Genomic DNA, 21,683 nt, shown 5'->3' with positions numbered 1-21,683 from the left:
TGAAAAAGAAAGGAGTGCAAGATCCGCGCTCGTGGAATTAATTAAAAATAATTTAAAATAAAATAAGTTAGGGTTAACATTTTTTCAGTCGATGTTAGTACCTAAAATATAAGTCTCTCCCATTTAGAGCGCGAACCTAAAAAGTAAATAAAATAAGTAAAATAAGCACAACGGGTTACAATACGCTGTGCGGTCGAGAATTAAACTATACTCTTAAACGCACCTCCGCAATCGACCGCCATTACCTTACAGTCTACGGGGAGGGTGATGAAAAAACCGGTTTTGGGGGGAAGAAATTTCTGTGGTAGAGGGCTTGCTCGATGGTTGTCTGTACGATAATGGCGGCGCCCAGTAAACGTTTCTAAAAAGAGTGTAGCAAAAAAACGTTCTTTGTCCTCTGCGGGGGGAACGAATTTTCTAAGGGAATACCGAAATTTATCTCTTTTGGGGAAGTTCAAGCTAGCCTTGCACCAAACGGGATTAAAGAAACGTCAGCTTCGGCAGTTCCAAGTCTATGTTAAGGCTACTTTGATACGCAGTACGGAGAGACATAGGTCAATTTGGACAAGCATATCCGCCATAGGCAGCATAGCCATTTGTCTACTTAGAGGTATCATTAACTTATGATAGCACGGAAAGCAAGGTGCCATTGACGTTGTTTGGTCAGGGCCCGTGGTTTGAATATTTTTGCTGCGAAGAGTGTCTAATTTGAAGAAAGCGTCCAAAGCTTAAAGGGAATATAAACTGCAAAGCAATCTTTATGGAAGACTCCTTTAATTTTTCAAGTTTCCCTGTACAATGGCGCCAAACATTTTTAAAGCCAAAGGCAAGAGCGGCCAGAGCTTCAAACGTTGGTGTTCCACACCAAATACCTGAGGGTATATTCCCTTTAATGTTTCAACCTCCATAATTGAAAATATTCAATTGGCAAATCATTTTTCAAAAACATTGTTAAATCAAATATTTCAACGTCAAACTCTCGGAAACTAACTCAGTTCTTTTCTCCATAATATATAAATTAAGCTAAGCCTAAGATACTCGGTTCATTGCCAGCCCCCCTTCATGGCCAGCCCCCCTTCATGGCCACTTGCGTTGCCCTTTAAAGGGAATATAACCTGCAAAGCAATCTTTATGGAAGACCCCTTTAATTTTTCAAGTTTCCCTGTACAGTGGCGCCAAACATTTTTAAAGCCAAAGGCAAGAGCGGCCAGAGCTTCAAACGTTGGTGTTCCACACCAAATACCTGAGGTTATATTCCCTTTAATAAACAATATGATTATGTAACATAATTATTTGGCTCTACATTGCTATTTCAATTATCTTCAGAATTTTTCAGAAATTAAAAAAAAACATCCGCTAATTCGCGAATCACGACTTCATATTCCATAAAAACACAAAAAACTATCTAAAAATTAGTTTCAACAATTCATCGATAGATGGCGCGTCGAACGATATAATCCCCCGGGCCCGCGAGCTGGCGGTTCGGAACGTTCCCCCACACATTGCTTCGAATTCTATCCTGTGTAAATAAAATCTTCCTTGCCTGAAATGTTGAAAACATCCTATTCCATTTCTTGGGAATTAAAGGATTATTACGTAAGCAAATTTTATTACCTTTTAGATAAAGATTATTATATACATAGCATTACGTAAATGAATATGATTTTCAAAATTTAGAGCTTGTTACGATAGGGAAAGCCGAGAAGTTCAGGGATGCAGTACACTAGGAATCTAGCAGTCATATTTTAACTTTCTACCTTTCAATGTTTGAATCTTAAATCATGGAATTAACGCTATCCATGATTTGACTAAACTATCTTTTAACAGTTTCTACACCATGCAACAAAACAATTTTATTTGATTCATTAAGTGTCCCGACTCCCAAGATGTTTTTTCAATTTTTTCGTAGAATTAATTGCAATTATTTTTTAATCAAAGGATCGTATTTCTCATATGCTAAAATCAATATTAGTAATATACATGGATTCCCACCTCCTTTTGAATCTGTTTTTGAAAAAGCAAAAACATTTGGAGAGAGAATAGCGATTGTTGATAATATTAGAGAGTATAAGTACAAAGACTTGCTTACGTACAGCTGCCAATTTGCCGGTACTGAACTAAATATTTTAAGAAATAACTGTGATAAACAACAGAAAGTAGTCTTTTTGTGCCCTAGTGATGTTACATATGTAATAACTCAGTGGGCTTGTTGGATGAAAGGGGTTGTAGCTGTTCCCCTGTGTGATAAACATCCTCCTAATCAACTTGAATATTATGTAAAAGACTCTGATTGTAGTGCTATAGTGGTTTCTACACAGCTTTTCAACGTTATGAAACCCATTGGAGAAAGATACAATCTCCCTGTTATAAAAATTTCTTACCCAAACTCCCTTGAACAATACGATTTTGATGAAAACAACAATGAATGGGCTTATAAATCTGAGGCTTTCTGTAAACTACCAGGTAGTAAGCAAACATATAACACAGTTTTTCAACTAGTAATGTTAGCAATGTTTGTATATACTAGTGGAACTACAGGATTTCCTAAAGGAGTTATTTTAACTCACGAAAATCTTTACACTCAAGCTAGTTCTGTTAATAATGCGTGGGAGATTAAATCGAATGATACAGTAATGCACGCTTTGCCTATGCATCATTTACATGGAATATTAAATGGTTTAATAAGCCCATTAATATGCGGAGCAAAAGTTATTCTGCTCCCTAAATTTGATCCTGAAAAGGTATTATAAAATTAAACATAAAATATCATTAAAGTAACTGAGTTCGTAATTGTAGATTTGGAAATATTTACTTGGTGATCACAAACATCAACCAACTATATTTCACGCTGTTCCAACCATGTACTCGTTATTAATTCGAAAGATAAAAGAGAAACATCCATTGGAGAAAGTTTCCTTCTCCAGAACAATGGAGTTTATCAAAGCATTTTGTACTACTAATATAAAGTCAGGTTGCATTATTCTTGTGGAGGTTACTTTAAAATACGCATTATTTTGACACTTTGGTATTCTTAAGATTTATGGCTTGTGGCTCAGCTTCTTTGCCAACAACAATTCTCAGAGAGTGGGAAAGGATAACTGGACATACTTTGTTAGAAAGATACGGTATGACTGAGTTGGGAATGGTTTTTACTAATCCATTACATGGAAAAAGAGTCGCAGGTAGGCTTACTGAAGCGTGATTTATTTGTTGCCTTTACTTTTTTTTTAATTTTCTATTTGGCCCATTTATAATAGGTAGTGTTGGACAGCCTTTTCCTGGTGTTCAAGTTAGAATTGGAATACCTAATGCCTATTCAAAAACTGGTTATGACATTGTTGCTGAGGGAGATAGAGAAGGAACCACAGTTCGAAAAGGCCGAGAGAATGATATCGGAGAATTGTTGATAAAAGGTCCAAATGTCTTTGCCGGTTATTGGAATAAAAGGGAAGCTACTAAACAGTCCTTTACTAAAGATGGATGGTTCAAAACTGGTCAGCTAATTTTTTTATTTTCACAAAAGTAATTACCCTGCTGCAATGATTTACGTAACCAACAAAAAACTCCAAAGCCTCCTAACAATAGTCAGTATATACAAAATTTATTGTTACTTTAAAGTTCCACTTATTTATTTATAAATGGTTGTCTTGTCAGGTGATTAAATTTGCAACAGGGTAACATGATTGATGAATATAAGACAGTTGTGCGACTATTTTTAGGTGACACGGCTCAATATGATAATGGAAACTACCGTATCTTGGGTAGAACATCCATTGATATCATAAAAAGTGGGGGTTTTAAGATAAGTAGTTTAGACATCGAGTGCCAGTTGTTGTCAAACCCCAAAATTCAAGAATGTGCTGTCGTGGGCCTTCCAGATATTACATGGGGGGAAAAAGTAGCAGCTATTGTAGTCGAAAATGGTGGTTTTTCGGAGAAGTTATCCTTGGAAGAGTTACGGCTATGGTGTCGTGATAAATTGCCATCATATTCTATACCTACAGTATTAGTTAGTTTATCGCAATTACCTAAGAACTTACTAGGAAAAGTTAATAAGAAAGAGCTTTTAAAACAAGTTTTCTCTGTTAAAAAAGTATAAATTTTAAATAATTGTTCTAAAATATTGGTTGAAGATTATTCTGATATACAGTAGGATAAAATAAAATTTATAATTGTGAAGGAAAAAGGCAGATAAATTATTCAACATATTATAACTTGGAGGAAAACCCCATTAATTTAAAAACAGATTACTTAAGTTTCTTTAGGTTAAAGGTAATATTTAGTGTAAGGATGCTGGTAGTTAACGTCATAGCATTTTGAGCTGCGGATTGTAATACAAAATTATGATGAGAAAATATTAAAATAATTGTGTCAGTTGTTTTAAATGTGCTTTTTTTGAAATTTTATTCTTTTTTTTTGGTCATACAAATTTACACCTGGCATTTTTTGAAGCTGTACACAGTATCAAACATACATGCGCGAAAAACATTCTTACTTTTTTAGTAATGGGATGTTATCTCAAAATGTTCTACATGTAATATTGTAGTACAACTTTCTCAATCGTGCGGAACAATGTGTGACTAAAGACGAAACTTAAATACCTCTTTTTTCGTCACAAAATATACTTAGTATATTTTGTAAATAAAAGCTGCACCTTTAAAATTATTGACTGTAAAATATTTTGACCAGAAATAGCACTCTCATCATTCTGAAGAGTTTTGGCACACGCCTAATAAAGATGTTATTTGATACTTTTAAAACTATCTAATTTGGTGCGTCTCTAAATATTCCATTAAAATTTCCATTACACTTTAAAATAGCGATGATTGCCTGATAATATATTACTGAACGTTTTTCCAATGTTTTTCTTTTAACATGATCAACAATGTCTTTAACTTAACATGTTATTTAAAAAAATAATTTATATTATTTAGGTACACGAGGGACTCTTTTTAGATGTTTAGGTAACTAATCCCATTTTAATTTTAATCCTATTTTTAAAAAAAATGGAACCTTAGGAATGCATGTAAAACTTCCTAAAATTACACACACAAAAAATGAAGAAATATTAACCTTACATCGTTAAAATGGCTGTTAAAATCTCCAAAAAAGAGTGTAGCTTAGCTAGCGCTAACGAAGCTACATTAACAAAAACCATTTGAAAACATGCAGAACAGCCAGTTTAAGGGTAGTAGTAGCTAAGAAATAGGAATAACTAATGAGTGAAATAGAGATATAGTCACGAGTTAAGTGATTGTGGAGGCTCGGAATTAGTTTATATATTTACATGTTTTTGGGGCCTGAATATGAGGAATGGCAAAGAATTGAGCATAAACTAAGTACGGCATTCCTTTTTTTCACATACTGTCTTCCAAAACAAGTTGCTTTATCACTAATTTCATTAGTGCCAATGAATAGTAAATGTTACTTAACTATAGACCTTTTTTTAGAATCTCCAATGGCAGCGGCCATTATAGTAAAACTTTCTCTAAATGGCAACCTCCATATACAATGAGAATTAAATGGTCTATAGAGTTTATTTTAAAGGGGAAAATTAGTCTATATTACATACAATTATGTACATACATTTTTTTACATTTATGTATCTTTTTATGTACATAAATTTAACTAAGAAAAAAGAGACCCAATGAAAATTTAACATGAGTATTATTAAATATGTTTTCACAAGCGGATATTAATTCCACTAAATTGTTAATGAACGCAAAAGAGAAAAGTTAAACATTTAACTCCAAATTACAGTTATTTTTTTAATATCTTACACACTGTAATGTCTCGTAACATTTGTTTAAATCCTTACTAAAGAACCTAATAAGGCAAAAGTTTTTTTTGAATTTTTTAAATAATTTTTCGTGTTTTTTTTTCATTAAATAACACTGTCAAAGCGTATTAAAAAGAATGGGAAAAAGAAAAAGTTTTGTTGGGAGGGGAAAAAAAATCTTTCACCATCCCGAAAGTAACGTGATTCATTTTAACCTATAGGAATGACTGATATGATAACTTGTCATGATATATTTTGTCCTCAAACTCATATCTCATTCATACACGCACAAATTTGTCCTAGTTTGAAAATAACCGGCAAAGTTTTTTTAAGCACACACGGGGAGAAAAATGCACTTAACACACAGCTCCGTGGAAGACACAGTATTTTTTTGCATTAAGTTCAGCAAAATTCAAACAGTTATGAATATTAATTGAATCCTATTCGTTTAAAAGACCTCGATGGTCTTTTACGCATTTGTTACCGACTAGCGTATGCGACTGGGGTATTTCTGTTATTGTTCAGGTTGTGTCCATTACCATCTTTCCTAGTTGGAGGTTTTTTCCTCTTGTTGGCAATATTTCTGTTGTTGTGATAACGATTGTAGGACATCTGTTCATTGTTCCCCGAATATTGTCCCCCGTTATTCGGGTTCATTTTGTTTGAATGCAAGGCAGGGTTAGATTGGTTAGATCTTGGCCATTGCGCTTGATTCTGTACATCCGCAAAACGGCTATTTTTGTTTTGAGAACTCGCGATTGATGCGAAACTGTGTTGGCCTGGATTTTGACTATTAGAATATTTATCTCCCATTTTGACAACGGGTAGATTATCTTTGCCAATTCTCTTCTTGCCCGTGTATAAATTTCCTCCACCACGGTCATCAGGTACAGAATCTGAATCCTGTTAAAAAAAATTGTATTGAAAATGTTACAAATTAAAAACATTAATTTTATAGGAACTAAAGCTTAGTTTTTTAATGTTTGAAAATGTATAAACTTTGTTTTGCTAAAAAATATCAATTTATTTGAAATTAGGACAAATAACTTATCAAAATCATTTTAAATCACTAATCAATCAGTAGATTAATAATTTAATAATTCGTTAATCATATAAATAAATGTAAATAGTGTTGATTTAATCGCACTCTTCAGGGTTGTCATCCACAGTCATACTTACAGTATCACTCGCTAAACTGGAACAGGAACTAGTTACGGAAGCTGACGACTGACTACCAACGGACGAAGAGCAAGAACCAAGAGAATCTTCGTTCGCATTAGACCCACCACTCGAAGGGGCTCTGTTGTGACTAATAACAAATTGTTTTAATATCATGTAAAAACCAAAGAAATGAGTTTGGATAAATAAAAAACCTACTCCTTCGAATGACGATTTGAACTATTCCCAGATGTCAGAGTTTCAACCGGGGGTGGTGTGGATAGAGGACTATCTGATAAACTAGCGAGCGTATGGTTGGACAATGGAAACATATCCTGTATCCATTGTCTATAGGCAACCACTTCGTCAGTAACTCTGACAACGCGGCCTAAAATACTTTCATTGCGATCTAGCAAACTCATTTGGAACTGCGCTGGTCTCGCTAATCCATTTAGAACCAAATAAGCAAATTCAAATGCTTTTTTAACATTTAAAGCTCCGTAGGAACTTCGTCCAATGTCATTACCTGGATAAATTGGGCCAAATTAGAAATTTACACTATAGACCAATGAGATAGTGTATTCCTCACCAGGTAAAAGCGGGTCTTCTATGCAGAGAATAGAAGGCCTACAACCATCAGACATGCTACGTTGTACTTCTTCTTTGGTTATGTAACAGCCCCCATCTTTTATACGAATTCCTGTACGGTAATAGTTAAAATGCCTTCCATACAGCTCGAAGAATTCTATTAGAAGCACACCCAGATTGTTTTCAGCTAATGCAGCGTCATTTCTGGGGTGAAGCTGCCATCATACGGAAGTAAAATAAGTGAAAAAACTATTCTAATTAAGAAAAGGGAATTTCCGTAATACCTGCAAAAAGCTAACAGCCATTAAAATCAAGCTGTAGGAACTGATACCACCGGTAAAAACTTCATTGAGATCTCTTTGGAGTAGAAATTGTTTCAAGACTAGAACCAACTTGGGCAGAGTAGGGTACATGTCTTTAAACTCCTGAAATTTGCGACGAAAATGTTAATACATTTCTTAAGTACATAATTTGACAAGGTACCTTTATTAATTTGGCACTTTTGACTCCATTATTCATATTAAAGCTTATATCAACTTTAACATCAGTTTTGGCATCAGTTAATTTGACTATAGGGACCTATGTAATACAAATATTATCAAGCTACCGTATATATAGAAATGAAAGCTTTTAACTGATAAAGATAGCGCATAAGTGTAACCTTGATTCCTTATCAGGGACAAAATTCTTACCTAATGCGCATAAATCGTAACTAAAACTTTATCGAAAATAAACTTACGGAAGCTTTATCAAGCACTTTTATTGAATCTGCATAGGCAATTTGGTGGTCAATTAAAGCTTTCTCCAACGTCCACAAAGGGAGTGTTTCCCATTTGCCAATTACCACCAAATCAATGTCGCTGATAATGGTAATTAAGAGTGTCATTAGTTACCAAAATTAAATAGAAAAGTCTACCAATTCTCTACCTGGTTGGTAGATATAGACCAGTACGGAAACTCCCAAATATTTCAACCTGTATAGTTTATAAAAATAAGAAAGTGTGAGGTCTCGAAACTTGAGCATTTATTCCGAGAAGAGGTCACAAAATTGGGGCAGGTTTACCTTTGCCAAAGGCCACAATCCCTGAATTACTCTCCTTATTCTCTCAACTACGTCTTGTCTCATTTGATGTTCCTCCGGGGTGGGGGACATATATTGATAGAAATCTTCTATCTCATCGTGTAGCCTGAGATTGAAAAGAAAAACTAACATTCAGCCTTTACGTGTCAATAACAGCTTGCTAAGCAAAAATTTAATTTTATCCCAAATACCTATCGAGAAAAGGCTGGTTCATAGTTCTCGGTTTAAGATTAAGGGTGTGTATAAAATGTTGAAGCGCACCAAAGCTAAAAACTATGGGGTATTAATAGATTAAACTCTAATAAATTAAAATGATTTTAGTAAAATTAGCCCAGATTTGTAGAAGTAAAAATTATATAAAAATAACTTAATTTGAATTATTTACAATTAATTAAGGAAATTAATTGATCTAGTCATTGAGTGGGTGGGGTTGATACAACAATTTTAACACCGGCACCCAACCCTATAGGTAAAGAGGGAGGGGGATTTAGTGTCCTTAAAGTTTCTGGTGCACGTGAGAGCGGCGGGGTAGAGAAACGACGTTTCTACGTTCCGCCGGAGGGGTGAAAAAAAATGGAACTACTCTCACGCAACTATCTTCTTCGCGATTAAAATAAGTCCCTGACGCATCCGAAGTTTCTGTAAAAAAAAACGTACGCTACCAACGGTCGTGTATTTTTAAAGGGAAAATACCTACTGCTCAATTTCACGTCACGTAAAAAGAAGGAAAAAAAATTGGCAAACAGTCAAAAAAACAACTATTACAGATTTTTAAATCTTTTTAACTGTTACGCCAAATTAGAAGTCCTTATTTAATTATTTAATACAGGGCCAATTTATTTGGAGATTTCCATTCTCGCATTAAATTAAAGGGCGGAACTGTACGCCTTTGCCGAAAAATGTCTACTTTCGCGGCGGCTACTAAAAAGGAAAAGCGCCCCTATTTCGAGCGACGGCCGCTATTCTTCTCTTCGAAGAATGCCGCTGTAGTAGGCCTATTTATGCCGGTTCTGGACCCCGTTCCATCAGAGGTTCCATAGCCGAAATTTACACCGCTTCCGACTCGCTTTCCCCCGCCCCCCCCCCCTCACCCGAGAAAAATGTTACATTTTCTCAGCGATTTTTTGCACGCCGAATTACCGGTCTTGCGTAACACTTAGGCCTAGGTCTGTAAAAAGTAAAACTGTCGATGCTCACCCGAGAATCCCCTGACGATAGACTTTGCCATGCTTTCTCCATGGAGTGCCGCCATATTGACTTATGAGATGGGAATTTTGATTCAGAGCGGCTGTACTCGCGCGATTTTCACGTTTCCTTTTTGCTCGATTGTAAAATGAATTGTCAGTACTATTACAATTTTCGGGTCTGTTTCGTGATCCCTTAATTTGATCTGCCACCGAATTGGTCGTGCTTTTATTGATGGGGATGTAATCAAGAGTCTTGTAATTCGAGTTATTCAAATCCATGTTTTCGAGGCCTTGTCGAGTTTCCCAAACTCTAGTCCAAAAATCCAACGCTGGTCCCTGAGCGAAAATTAAGAGAAATATTTAGAATAGATAACTTGGGACAAAAAGCGTTGATTAGCGAATTAAAAGATCAATCTGCAAATTACCTTTTGCTCTGGTTGAAACCAGCCTATATTCGGATCCATTCAATTTTACGCTACCCGTTTTTAATGAGATTACGGTCGACCCCTTATATAAACACTTGAGATTCGATATCACTGGCGAATATTTGAAATATCACTTTGGAAATATTAAGAGAATATTTGATTGAACTTTGAGAATTTATTTTTTAGGCTAGATACAGCGTAAGAAGACAGCGCATCAAGAACGATCTCTCAGCTTTCCCGAGTATGGGAAAAAATTGGTTTATCAAAAACTCAAAATACATTGCGCCTGCGTAGTGTTTTATGGGCGATGCCGAACCTCCCCTTGTTTCGTTTACTTAAAGTTAAATTGCGTTGTACCGCATTCTTATTGAAAACGACCTCGCATATTTGCATTTGAATAGTAAAAACTGGCGTTTTAATATGTTAGGTTAACAACTTGATTTAGTTATTTTAAGATAAATTAAGTAAATTCTGTTTTAAAAGTTTGACGCTTGTTGGAAGACTCGTAGAAGCTAGTTTTGATTGGGTAAATTTACCATGGACAACATTTTTTAGCTGTTTTATTGGCTAAGAAAAAGCGCTAAATACGGTTTTGGTTTAAGTCATGAAAGATCACTCTTTATTTCCATTAAATGTTATTTCCTCATCAGAAACACATCTGATCTGAAAGCGTTTATGTTTTTTTTTATAGAAACAGAATAAACTTTCTTGTTTTACACGACGTGTTTACTACAATTCTCCGCAAATTTGTTTTAATTAAGCCTTGGTTTATCCGGATGTGTTTTATGATGCGCGAAATCACCGACCGGCGGCGTATTTGATGTTTTCTCAAGGGCCAATGCCACCTCGACAAGAAGTCAACAATCAGGCGAATCAACGGTAGTAGTGATGTGATTTCATATTCTAGTTTTTTTCTTTTTTCGTGTGCGAAGTGATTTTTAGGGTAGAATATGTTAAATGAGCCATAATTAGTGAATATTTATTTTACATTTTTAACGCAATTCTCACATGGAGAGTACTAGGGTAAACCTTGCCTCAAGATAAAAATGACATTTCTTGGTACTCCTTAATCAGCATTTTTGTGGTTGACCTACAATCAGTTGGGGACTTGGGATGAGAAAATGGGATACCTAAAAATTAATCGGTAAACTGTTCCAGATGTTGTTTGACGTTTGGTTCTGGATACTCCCCATGTGATTTTCTTATATTTATGGATATTATAATACCTAAAATGTCAGTTAAAGAGATAGACAGTGCTTCGAGTAGTAACACGGAAGATGACTTTTCCGTGGCCATTTCTAAAATACCGCAAGGAAAACGTGGTTTGTTATACAACGGAGATAAAATTTCCCGAACACTATCGGAAGATTGTTCCTTGCAATTGGGTGAAAGCTCCCATTTTTCAGACTATTCATCTATATCATGGTCAACACCAATGTTAGATAAGGAAGTGCCACTGGATGTTCTATTTAGTGCTTTTATTGACTCCCATCAAAGACAGCTTAAATATATTGAAAAGACTGGTTGGGATGAATCAACCAAACTAAAAGTATGTGCTAATGTATAGATGGAGTTAAATGGAGTGTAAGTTCATTTGTCATTTTAGGAAAAAGTCAGGGTTTTAGAAAGTTACGTAGCTCAACTAGAAGAACAAAATGATGTATTGATAAACACTGCCACAGAATTGGAGAGGGAAACGAGGAAACGAATCTCATTGATGGAGTCCAGGCTCCGAAAGTCTGCCAAAACAACGAAAGAAGTAGTACTTCATTTGCAAGAATATGAAGAACATTTCCGTGATATGATTATTGAAAAAACTCAATTCGAATCTGTCATGGAAGATCTCACCCAACAGCGCTCCACTCTGAAAGTGGAAAATGGGTTCTTAAGAGACCAAAATGCAAATTTGAGACATGATCTTCATGCCTTACTTCACATTATGCATCAAGCCCGTTCTACCGGCCACTGGGAGGTATTATTTATTTTAATACACAATATATATATATATATATTTACAAACTTACCTTTAACATTGTTTTAACAGCTTGATTGTGTTACATTTTGCGAGTTAACACCTGATCAAGTTTTTGGACCCGTTCGCTCATTTTCCAGAGCGTAAGTAATATTTATTAGTTTTAAAAGCTTTATGTAAAAATTATTTTGTATTTTTTGGTAACAGCCATTCCGGTGAATCCTTCACTGATTATACTCAAACTTTTGAAGATGTACGGTCTCATACTGGAATGGTATCTGAAGTAATTTATTTTTTTAAATAGATTGTGCTTTTTATCTAGAATACAAAAGCATATTCAATATGGTTTTTCCATTACATTGACTAACTTTACATTTTGCATGGTTTATTTTCATTTGAATCATTTGGTTTTGTTGTTTTAAATGAGCTTTTGCCTTTTTATTGGCATTTTCCACAGCATGGCTCTCTTTTGACTTCTAGTTGTAGTTCTTTGTCTAATTTGCATGACGATATTGTTCATTCTCAAAAGCCAGAATACCAACTCCGCAAGGAAGTGCGTTACTTGCAAAGGCTTAGAGAACAAGCCCAGATGGAAGTAAGAACCATTTTCTTACCATAAACTTTTCTAATCAATATTTTGTTATTTTGTAAATATACATAACTATTTTTTTTAATGGAACAGTTACTTGAGAAGGATAGAATAATTGCAAACTTGGAAACCCAAATCACAACTCTGAACTATGAAATGACTATTCAAAAAGCAGAATGTGATCGTCATTCGCTCGAGTTAGAAGTTTATGGAACTCATCAAAGAAATGTACGTAATCATTTTTTCTATTATAATCCATTTATTTTAATGTATTTTCTATTTCTCGTAGGACAACTGCTCCATCAAATCATTGCCATGTGTCTGTCATCAAAATAAAACTGAAAATATTGATATGCAAGTTAAAAGTCTACAAAAAATATTCCGTCCTGACATTCAATGCAATGGAAAACTTAACAGTAAAGACTCTTTAACTGAAAATGACGAAGAGAATGCAACTAGTACTTCAAATTTAGTTAAATTATCTCATTATAAGAACACTGTACTTGGTTCTCATATGTCCGATGTTTGTACTCAAGTAAGTATCTGAAAGATTTAATTTTATGTATCTTAATAACCATTTCCTTATTTTAGGTTCAAATTCAGCATAACCCACTGAAAGAAGTATGCCAAATTGCAGTTCAAACAGAAAGAAAATTGACTGATGTTATAACTCAAACGGAGGAGGCCAAGAAAGATATAAAAGAAATCGTTGAAAGCTCTGTGGAAAAAATTTCCAGAGCTGACTTTGAGCAACTGAAAGAGCAGTTGAGAAGGGCTGAAGATAATGTACTTCTAAATATATTGTTTTTAATAACAGAAGTGAATGAAATTCTGATTCCGTTTTATTAATTATCTCCAAACAGGCATCAGCCAAGGAAGTTTTAGTTATTCAACTACAAAATCATCTTCAAACATCAGCGAAGGAAGTAGAGTTGAAAGATACAGCATTAATGAACGTTGAAATGAAATTAGAAGCCTCTAGACAGGCTAATAATAACTTAAAAGATAAGATAATTGAGCTAGAGCAAGAAATTATGCATTGTAAAGAAGAAATGGCTTTTTTTGCTGATCGTGAAGTTAATCTGCAAGAAAATGTATGTGTATGATTTCACGAAAGTATAGAATGAAACTATTTGGTGTATTTTCCAATTTTTTTAGATTGAAGCTAGAGAGGATATAATTAAAGAAATGAAGACACAAGAGCAATCGTTACAGGAACAAAAAAGGGTTTTGCTGATTCAGGTTGATGAACAAGCTGAGCAAATTATCAACTTAGATGAAGAGCTGCAACTTGCCAAGAATAATCTTGATGTGAATGAAGCGGAGGTAAATATGAAGCGTTTGATTTTTTGTTGATTGGTTAGTAAAATAAATGGATGAATTAATCAATCATGTTAAGATTGATTGGTTTATTATCATTGAACTTAGAGAACAAGACTAGTGATATTTTTCCGCAAAACTAATTTTATTATTGTTTTAGGTTGAGCTTCAAAAAGTAACTATTCAAAATTTGCAAGACGCTTTGGTTCGATCAAAAAAGGCTAAAGTTGAAGAACAAGCATCTTCTAATGTGCCTAATTTTAATATTGCTCGAAGAGCTCTGTCTCAGAATTCTATATACGACGTATAGTAGTAATAGTGGCATAATCATCATCTGTCGGTTCATTCTTAGATAAACTATTATAGGGTATTAGGCCATGATTGCATTCCACAAAATTTTATAGTCTGGTAGGTACATCATCCATTAAGTGTTGGTTTTGATTGTTAAAATTTACCTTTTGTTAGCCAGAAATAATTTATTTACTACACAGATGAATAATATATGAGCAAAATAGATTATATTTTTATATAAAAAAATTATGGTTTATAAGTATAATATTAGCTATACAAAAAAAGAAAAATTACAAAGTTATTTTGATTCTCAATTTTCATTTTATTACGTTTAAAAAAAGGCGCCAGCTGGACTGGTTTTTTTGACATTTTAGCCACGGCCAACTTTGATCTCGCGCTATAGCAGCCAACCCATTCGTTGAAGATTCTATGTTAACCTATAGCTAAAGATATGTATGTTTTGAGCGCCCCTAGCGGAATATTATGTTTAGAATAGTTTTTGCATTGAAGCCAATATAAAAAACTGTATGAGTGCAGCGCCACGCTTCTAATATCTGGCTCACGGAATTTCGGCGAATGGGTTAGCCGCTACAGCTCGAGATCACAGTTAGCCGTGTTTTAGCCTATCATTGGCTTTGATCCATTGAGGCACTTGGTGATTGGATAATTTAGAAATTTTGGGTAGTGAAACTGAAACAATCATATACTAAGCCTTTACGCGAAATTTGGTTCACTTACCATCTTACCATTTCTGTCGAAGTTTGTTTACTGCTAACGGGAAGTTTTATTCCTTGTTTTCAAAAAACTTGTCGTCTTGACAATTTCAGCGTCAGTTGAATGAAAAGGTACGTTTTAAAAGATGTTTAAGAAATAAAAACCATGTTTTGGATTTGGAAATTGATTTTATTTAATGGATTCTAAGAATTCAGCGAGCCCCTTAGACCCAGGCTTATTGGATGCATTTATTTCCATTTGTAGAATTTGTTTTAACGCGTTTTTCTTATTTCTCTTGGGTGGTATAACAGGGGTTGGACCAGTTATTAAATTTGAATTAGAATACTGTGTATGATATTTTTTCTGATTATGTTGATTGACAGGTGACTTAGATTGATCTAGCAGAATTGTTGAACATTGTGATTTCTTCTGGTTACGCTTTTTTCTTCGACTTTGATTATTCCTGTAAGTAAATCTTCAGTTAAGCATAATAAAGATACTCTCCACTTAAATAGCAGCATAGCTTTCCATACCCAGGGGTAGCTTTGATGTTAAATATAGCTCTTGGGGGTTCTTTAGGTAATGGTGTTGGTTCAGATTGTTTTTTATTTCCCTCTATTTTTGTAGACTTGCCACATTGTAGACAATTAAGCGACTATGAGACATAATCTTATTCATTTCATTTTAGCGAAGACGTCAATTGAATACTTACAAATTTGTTTCTTGATCTTTGAAATTTTAAGATTAGTTTTTTATTTTTTGTTGTTACTAACAATGGTTTCAATTGACTCAGTTTGTAGAGTTTCCTTAGTCTTTTAGTTAAAGGTAGTCTAGGTTGGCACCGTATCCTAGTTGTTTTGGGTGTGCGAAAGGCTCCACAATACGGGCAATTGATCATATTGGTAATTTTTGTGGGTCCTTTAATAGAAACTTTTCCACAAAATTCCGAAAACCATTAATTTTAAAATAAGCGGTATTATTACCCAACTCAATTTTTTCAGATCCATTGACAATACTCTGCATGCAATTACTATAAAAAATGTTAGTATTACCATTATTCAAAGTTAAATAAATAGTATTGAAGTGGTACATATAAAAACTTGACAATCCCAAACTTAAGCCGCTAGTTTTTCCACCTAAACTCCATAAAAATTCTGTCGTTTTTGATAATATTTCAATATCATCCTCATTATCAGAATTATTTACAATTAAATTTATAGACATGGTAATATAAATTTCGATATATAAACCTTGACTAAAACCAGTTTTGACTTTAGACCATGTGTTTTTTTTTGTATCGTCTGCTTTATACCGTGTAGGGTTGCAATGTGCCGGCATCTGGTGAGAAACCTCGCGGGGGGGGGGGGGGTGATATTGTTCAAAATAATGTTCCACTATAGTAGAAGTTTAGACAACGTATTTTATTAATACTGTTACATGATTAAAATGTTCAATTTAAACCTCGTTGTACTGAAAGGTAATGTTACTACTTCATACTAGTTACACAATGACTGAACTATCTATAGAGTTTCCTGTTTAGCTAAATTAATACCCTCTTCGAAAGTGTTATTTAAAACGGTAATTAACTTGGTCCAAGCATTAGTGGTTATTTCATCCAGTTTATGTTTACTTTTAATTTCAATTGCTCCTATTACGAGTTTGGTGAAGTCCTGTGGAAGTGCAACAGTGAGAATAGGATACGAGATAATTTCAGCTAGGAGCAACAAACAAAGCACCCCACACAAGGAGAACGCAACCCGTTAAAAGTCGTGCATTTCCTTGTGTACAGTTTTTATTGGTTAGACGCTTTAGTTTAGAGCCTTCTGCCGACGGAAGGGGAAAATTCGGAAATGGTCTTCCCCCGCCCGTAAAACGTTCAGCATAAAGGCTCGTCCAATGGAAGTTGTACACAGTAACACAACCCTTCGTTAGCGTGTTTAAAGGCTAGCTGCATTATCCTTGTGTGGGGCTGGTGTTTGTTGCTCCTAGGTTTCAGCAACTCATGAAAATGCGTAGGGGAGTGACGTAGACTTTCACGTTTACGTATTTCCGTGATTTACAGAAACTGTCTACAGATAAGGCTTAACCAAAAGGTTTTACGAAGTAGTGGGCGAACTCGTACCTTAAATTGGTTCGCTGACACGCCCCTAAAGTTGTGATTTCTAGCTGTCCGATGGATTAATTCTTTTAGCACCTCAGGGCTATCCAAATTGTCTACGAATGACGTCAGAGCGTACATGACGGTTACCGCGTGGGCCTGAAATTTTCCAGATGCGAAAAGTTCTTCCAAAGGGACTTCAGAAAACGACTTGAAAAATTTTTGGTAACTTGGGTGATCCGTGAACAACCTACAGTAATTTAAAGGGAAAGTAAAAATACTTGTGGGCGGAGATTTAAAAATACAAGGTCATGGGTCTTTTAAACACGACACTCCTTCGTAGGTTTACATGTACGTGGGCAATAGGCATGTTTCTCTGTATAACAAACTAAGCTGCCCTAGTGAAATTACACTTACTGTATAAAAAGTTCCTTGCCCGTAGTTGCGGAGTCCTTTTTCATTATTTTCCATGAATTTTTTATCGTTGTTACCTCTCGGTTAGTTAAACCAGTATTTTCGTTTGGCTGGTTGCCGTCTGACGTAACATCGTCCGAAGTTGCCAAAAAATAGGCTATAACACCTCCCATATAGTTAATATTATATGGTTTTGATTTAACTATACTAGACTATACTCAACTGTAGACACAGAGTTTATTCGTAAAATAGTTTAAATGACTACGCACAAAATACTCTTAAATGAAAAAATTAGACTGTCGGATTACCCTTTTGAATGGGAAAGTTACGAAATACGCGAGAGAGGTTTGGCTATTTCCACAAGGGCTTCTTTCCCTCCACTCACTGAATGACTCAAAGATTGAAGTGTATTTTACTGGAAAACATAAAAGCCCAAATGCGTTTATTGGGCCAGCATCATTTACATCTTACATGATATTACAAAATGAGAATGAAGATAGAATATGAACTTTACGAATAAAATTTCTTGTTTACAAGGGCTTATAAGTACTAATTGGTACTAGAACAAGAAGGAGATAAAGATTTTTTTATTATTACTAAGAATATCGCTAAAAATATTAGTTCCCTAGACAACTTTTACCTACCGTAAAACCATCTATTAGCAGAAGTGCATGAGATATTTTATACGATAGAAGTATTCGTCTCTCAATACTATACTAATGCTATACGCTTGAAACGGGTACCTTAACCAGCTCCCACCGATTTCTAAAAATACTTTTCTAAAGAAAAAATAGTGCCTGTCGAAATACATCAAATACTTACTTTCTATAGCTATTACATCGTAAAAATATGGTTTATTATTATAAATTAGTAAATTTCCCAAGGGAATGCAATTTTTACATTCATGAAAGTTAGGAGTAGTAATACACGCGATAAATGTTCAACCGTGTTACTGGAAATTCGTGACGATTGAAAACTTGTCTAGAACCTGCGAATGTGTTATATTTATGTAAGGTGTATATTATACACTTTTGATATTACGCTATTTTCAAGGTCACAGGAAGAAGCGTATTAGAATTCGGCGTACGTGACTATAGCATAGGTATAGAAGCTCCATGGTATAAGAAGATGCTCTTGTTTGTATGGTTTTGTTAACTTATGAAGCTTTCAAAGTTTTATTATATAGGTACAAACGATAAACTTCTGATATAATTAAAAATATTCTTAAGGCAGTATTAATTTAAACTTTAAATTTGATTATTTCAAAACTACTATTCTCTTAAGATTAATCAGGTCATAAAAAAAGAGTGTTTCGAATAGAACAATAAAGGGAAAGATTTTTTTCGTGACGTATAGTAGGGACGGCAGATTCGTATGCCCATATTTAGAAAATTCACATTTCAAGACCACAGAGCTTTTGACGAGGGGTTTTTCAATAGGCAATTTTTTACCAATTTATAAAATAATAATAATTTATTTAATTGCTAGTTTTTCTAATAAATTAGTAGTTTTGTTTTTCAAGTCTTCGAAATAAGCATAGGATTGAACTATATTCTTATAAATTGGTTCCAATTGTAATTTAAATGACATAAGGATTATTGCACCTTTAGCAACGGACCCCCATCCTCCTCACACATCCTCCGCGTCTCGGAGCAGCTTTGGTGACGTCACCTTATATCGGGCGAGTTTTGTTATCGCTGCAGGCGTTGACTCTTATATTTTGTAAACGAGAAATGAGACTGCGCGTGCGTGGTACATTTGTAACGAGCGATTTGATTGGCTAAGAAGTCAAGTATAAAGCGGTATTTCGCGTCTCAACGGTCATTAGTTTCTGTGACTGGCATCTTTGCAAGCCGTGTCGCAGCTCTAAAGAATTTTTAACCGTTCTTCTTTTGTGATAAAATGTAAGCTTCTAATTTTTTTAACTAATGGGTATAGAGCTTCTAGCCTTAAAAAGTTTATTTCCCGATTTAAAGCCAAAATTTTGACGATTTAAAGATTTTTTCAGTATGTAGGTTAATGTACCAACTTCGCGGTCTTTTTCTAGGTTGTATTTTCAAAACCTTTTCTATTTTACCACTAAATGCAACGGATTTGTTAGTTATGAACCTCAAGACTTCTATAGAGCAGAAATTTGGTCAATTTAAAACATTTTAAATGATAAATTTTAATAAAAAAAGCCGTGTTTATCAATGGCTGACGTTCAGGGCGCGGCCGGCTGGCTTCCCTCACCATTTGGGCGCCAATGCCATATCTGACTCGTGGAAGTAGTTCGCCATCTTGCGTTTTGAACCCAGGGCTCCGCCCTTATGCCCCAGATAGTACTTTATTCGAGAGTTGTTAATTTTTAATTTCCAATTATTATTTGTAGATTTTAAACAAAATATCCAATCATGCGTGAATGCATCAGTATACACGTTGGCCAAGCTGGAGTCCAAATTGGAAATGCCTGCTGGGAGCTTTACTGCTTGGAACATGGTATCCAACCTGATGGAACCATGCCCAGTGACAAAACCATTGGAGGTGGAGATGATTCTTTCAACACATTCTTCAGCGAAACTGGTGCTGGCAAACACGTTCCTAGAGCAGTCTACGTAGATCTCGAACCAACAGTAGTAGATGAAGTCCGAACTGGAACATACCGCCAACTATTCCACCCTGAGCAGCTCATTACTGGCAAGGAAGATGCTGCCAACAATTATGCCCGAGGCCACTACACTATTGGCAAAGAAATTGTTGACTTGGTTCTCGACCGCATCAGGAAGTTGGCTGATCAATGTACTGGTCTGCAAGGTTTCCTCATCTTCCACAGTTTCGGTGGTGGCACTGGATCTGGTTTTACTTCTCTACTTATGGAAAGGTTGTCTGTTGACTATGGAAAGAAATCTAAGCTTGAATTTGCCATTTACCCAGCCCCACAGGTAAATAACAAAGCTGGTGGCTCCCTCTAAATAAATGAATTAATTTGAAATAATTTTATTTAGGTATCTACCGCTGTTGTTGAGCCATACAACTCTATCTTGACAACCCACACTACTTTGGAACACTCGGACTGCGCATTTATGGTTGATAATGAAGCCATTTATGACATCTGCCGAAGAAATTTGGATATTGAAAGGCCAACCTACACCAACTTGAACCGACTTATTGGCCAAATTGTGTCTTCCATCACTGCCTCCCTTCGTTTTGATGGAGCTCTCAATGTAGATCTGACTGAATTCCAAACCAACTTGGTCCCTTACCCACGTATCCATTTCCCCTTGGTCACCTACGCCCCGGTCATCTCAGCTGAAAAAGCCTACCACGAACAACTCACTGTCTCCGAAATTACCAATGCCTGTTTCGAACCAGCCAATCAGATGGTTAAATGCGATCCTCGTCATGGAAAATACATGGCCTGTTGCCTCCTGTACAGAGGTGATGTTGTCCCCAAGGATGTCAATGCAGCTATTGCCGCCATCAAGACCAAACGTACCATTCAATTTGTTGATTGGTGTCCAACTGGTTTCAAGGTAATTATCTATACCTGTTGATGCTTCTGTCTCGTGACAATTATCCCTAAATAACCTTCGTTTCATTTTAGGTTGGAATCAACTACCAACCACCAACTGTTGTACCAGGAGGAGACTTGGCCAAAGTACAACGTGCTGTTTGCATGCTTTCAAACACCACTGCCATTGCAGAGGCCTGGGCCCGTCTGGATCACAAGTTTGATCTCATGTACGCTAAGAGGGCTTTCGTTCACTGGTACGTTGGAGAAGGTATGGAGGAAGGTGAATTCTCTGAAGCCCGTGAAGATCTGGCTGCCTTGGAGAAGGATTATGAAGAAGTTGGAATTGACTCTGCTGAAGGCATTGAGGATGATGGAGAAGAGTATTAAATGAGCCAAATCCAGCTTCCATTCCAAAACTTTTTTTAAGTTGAAATAAAAGAACAAGCATTACAAAAGTGTTACTCATTAAACTTCAATGGGGATAAAGAATTTTATATTGGGTTGGGTTTTAATCCAATGAATTATATATTTATTAAAAGTCCCAAGATATTTGGAATAGTTATAAATTAAAGTG

At 35.3% G+C, this 21,683-nt stretch overlaps 6 protein-coding genes across 11 annotated transcripts; 3 read left to right on the top strand and 3 right to left on the bottom strand.

Moving 5' to 3' along the window:
- Positions 1–1,547: 1,547 nt before the first annotated feature.
- On the top strand, positions 1,548–4,385 carry LOC149951803 (malonate--CoA ligase ACSF3, mitochondrial-like; the record flags this gene model as incomplete). The annotated part of the gene is made up of 7 exons (XM_090169676.1): positions 1,548–1,596; positions 1,939–2,463; positions 2,509–2,741; positions 2,797–2,966; positions 3,037–3,182; positions 3,258–3,494; positions 3,720–4,385. Coding segments are annotated over 7 exons (1,740 nt in total), but the record flags the coding sequence as incomplete, so codon positions are not given.
- A 1,602-nt stretch (positions 4,386–5,987) lies between these two features.
- LOC149951802 (terminal nucleotidyltransferase 4B-like) lies at positions 5,988–10,471 on the bottom strand. 2 transcript variants are annotated; one of them, XM_090168221.1, is made up of 11 exons: positions 10,219–10,471; positions 9,804–10,129; positions 8,589–8,712; positions 8,453–8,499; positions 8,265–8,385; positions 8,009–8,104; positions 7,810–7,950; positions 7,527–7,740; positions 7,157–7,463; positions 6,959–7,088; positions 5,988–6,682 (listed from the first exon to the last, which is right to left on the bottom strand). In XM_090168221.1, exons 1-11 carry the CDS (start codon positions 10,255–10,257, stop codon positions 6,260–6,262), a joined length of 1,968 nt encoding a protein of 655 aa, XP_090024347.1. In that variant the 5' UTR covers positions 10,258–10,471; the 3' UTR covers positions 5,988–6,259. The 2 variants fall into 2 exon arrangements, with proteins under 2 accessions (XP_090024347.1, XP_090024348.1); XM_090168222.1 differs by lacking the exons at positions 9,804–10,129; positions 10,219–10,471 and adding an exon at positions 8,798–9,132.
- On the top strand, positions 10,428–14,792 carry LOC149951801 (uncharacterized). Of its 3 annotated transcripts, XM_090168219.1 has the most exons (12): positions 10,429–11,540; positions 11,625–11,767; positions 11,825–12,190; positions 12,263–12,333; positions 12,398–12,473; positions 12,648–12,785; positions 12,873–13,007; positions 13,069–13,314; positions 13,371–13,565; positions 13,643–13,873; positions 13,938–14,105; positions 14,260–14,792. In XM_090168219.1, exons 1-12 carry the CDS (start codon positions 11,429–11,431, stop codon positions 14,407–14,409), a joined length of 2,031 nt encoding a protein of 676 aa, XP_090024345.1. In that variant the 5' UTR covers positions 10,429–11,428; the 3' UTR covers positions 14,410–14,792. The 3 variants fall into 3 exon arrangements, with proteins under 3 accessions (XP_090024344.1, XP_090024345.1, XP_090024343.1); XM_090168218.1 differs by having other exon boundaries at positions 10,428–11,767; positions 12,720–12,785; XM_090168217.1 differs by having other exon boundaries at positions 10,430–11,767.
- A 480-nt stretch (positions 14,793–15,272) lies between these two features.
- Positions 15,273–16,391, bottom strand: LOC149951800 (uncharacterized). 3 transcript variants are annotated; one of them, XM_090168225.1, is made up of 5 exons: positions 16,195–16,391; positions 16,088–16,134; positions 15,817–16,034; positions 15,638–15,759; positions 15,273–15,567 (listed from the first exon to the last, which is right to left on the bottom strand). In XM_090168225.1, the coding sequence occupies exons 1-5, from the start codon at positions 16,326–16,328 to the stop codon at positions 15,294–15,296; spliced, it is 795 nt and encodes a 264-aa protein (XP_090024351.1). In that variant the 5' UTR covers positions 16,329–16,391; the 3' UTR covers positions 15,273–15,293. The 3 variants fall into 3 exon arrangements, with proteins under 3 accessions (XP_090024351.1, XP_090024354.1, XP_090024352.1); XM_090168228.1 differs by having other exon boundaries at positions 15,817–16,022; positions 16,195–16,390; XM_090168226.1 differs by lacking the exon at positions 16,088–16,134 and having other exon boundaries at positions 16,157–16,391.
- Positions 16,392–16,490: 99 nt separating this feature from the next.
- On the bottom strand, positions 16,491–18,134 carry LOC149951799 (globin-like). The gene is made up of 3 exons (XM_090168231.1): positions 17,620–18,134; positions 17,227–17,452; positions 16,491–16,774 (listed from the first exon to the last, which is right to left on the bottom strand). The coding sequence occupies exons 1-3, from the start codon at positions 17,787–17,789 to the stop codon at positions 16,625–16,627; spliced, it is 546 nt and encodes a 181-aa protein (XP_090024357.1). The 5' UTR covers positions 17,790–18,134; the 3' UTR covers positions 16,491–16,624.
- Positions 18,135–19,387: 1,253 nt separating this feature from the next.
- Positions 19,388–21,564, top strand: LOC149951798 (tubulin alpha-1C chain). Its single transcript, XM_090168224.1, has 4 exons — positions 19,388–19,520; positions 19,988–20,537; positions 20,601–21,128; positions 21,200–21,564. Exons 2-4 carry the CDS (start codon positions 20,010–20,012, stop codon positions 21,494–21,496), a joined length of 1,353 nt encoding a protein of 450 aa, XP_090024350.1. The 5' UTR covers positions 19,388–19,520; positions 19,988–20,009; the 3' UTR covers positions 21,497–21,564.
- The last annotated feature ends 119 nt before the right edge of the window (positions 21,565–21,683 follow it).

Source organism: Leiobunum rupestre, chromosome 3 (assembly GCF_980474605.1).
Source record: "Leiobunum rupestre chromosome 3, qqLeiRupe1.1.hap1, whole genome shotgun sequence".
NCBI lineage: Eukaryota > Metazoa > Arthropoda > Arachnida > Opiliones > Sclerosomatidae > Leiobunum > Leiobunum rupestre.
This window is presented reverse-complemented; position numbering and strand designations above follow the sequence as displayed.

What these genes read in the sequence shown, in the direction of transcription:
- LOC149951799 (XM_090168231.1), bottom strand. Translation starts at nt 17,789, where the DNA reads ATGGGAGGTGTTATAGCCTATTTTTTGGCAACTTCGGACGATGTTACG. An exon ending in GGCAAGGAACTTTTTATACA is followed by an intron (nt 17,453 to 17,619) that starts GTAAGTGTAATT and finishes AAATTACTGTAG; the next exon opens with GTTGTTCACGGATCACCCAA. An exon ending in TGTCAGCGAACCAATTTAAG is followed by an intron (nt 16,775 to 17,226) that starts GTACGAGTTCGC and finishes GCACTTCCACAG; the next exon opens with GACTTCACCAAACTCGTAAT.
- LOC149951800 (XM_090168225.1), bottom strand. Translation starts at nt 16,328, where the DNA reads ATGTCTATAAATTTAATTGTAAATAATTCTGATAATGAGGATGATATT. An exon ending in AAAGATCAAGAAACAAATTT is followed by an intron (nt 15,760 to 15,816) that starts GTAAGTATTCAA and finishes TATGTCTCATAG; the next exon opens with TCGCTTAATTGTCTACAATG. An exon ending in AACATCAAAGCTACCCCTGG is followed by an intron (nt 15,568 to 15,637) that starts GTATGGAAAGCT and finishes ATTTACTTACAG; the next exon opens with GAATAATCAAAGTCGAAGAA.
- LOC149951798 (XM_090168224.1), top strand. Translation starts at nt 20,010, where the DNA reads ATGCGTGAATGCATCAGTATACACGTTGGCCAAGCTGGAGTCCAAATT. An exon ending in CCATTTACCCAGCCCCACAG is followed by an intron (nt 20,538 to 20,600) that starts GTAAATAACAAA and finishes AATTTTATTTAG; the next exon opens with GTATCTACCGCTGTTGTTGA. An exon ending in GGTGTCCAACTGGTTTCAAG is followed by an intron (nt 21,129 to 21,199) that starts GTAATTATCTAT and finishes GTTTCATTTTAG; the next exon opens with GTTGGAATCAACTACCAACC.
- LOC149951801 (XM_090168217.1), top strand. Translation starts at nt 11,429, where the DNA reads ATGGATATTATAATACCTAAAATGTCAGTTAAAGAGATAGACAGTGCT. An exon ending in ATACTGGAATGGTATCTGAA is followed by an intron (nt 12,474 to 12,647) that starts GTAATTTATTTT and finishes CATTTTCCACAG; the next exon opens with CATGGCTCTCTTTTGACTTC. An exon ending in ATGGAACTCATCAAAGAAAT is followed by an intron (nt 13,008 to 13,068) that starts GTACGTAATCAT and finishes TATTTCTCGTAG; the next exon opens with GACAACTGCTCCATCAAATC.
- LOC149951802 (XM_090168221.1), bottom strand. Translation starts at nt 10,257, where the DNA reads ATGGATCCGAATATAGGCTGGTTTCAACCAGAGCAAAAG. An exon ending in GGTCTATATCTACCAACCAG is followed by an intron (nt 8,386 to 8,452) that starts GTAGAGAATTGG and finishes TACCATTATCAG; the next exon opens with CGACATTGATTTGGTGGTAA. An exon ending in AAAGTGCCAAATTAATAAAG is followed by an intron (nt 7,951 to 8,008) that starts GTACCTTGTCAA and finishes CGCAAATTTCAG; the next exon opens with GAGTTTAAAGACATGTACCC.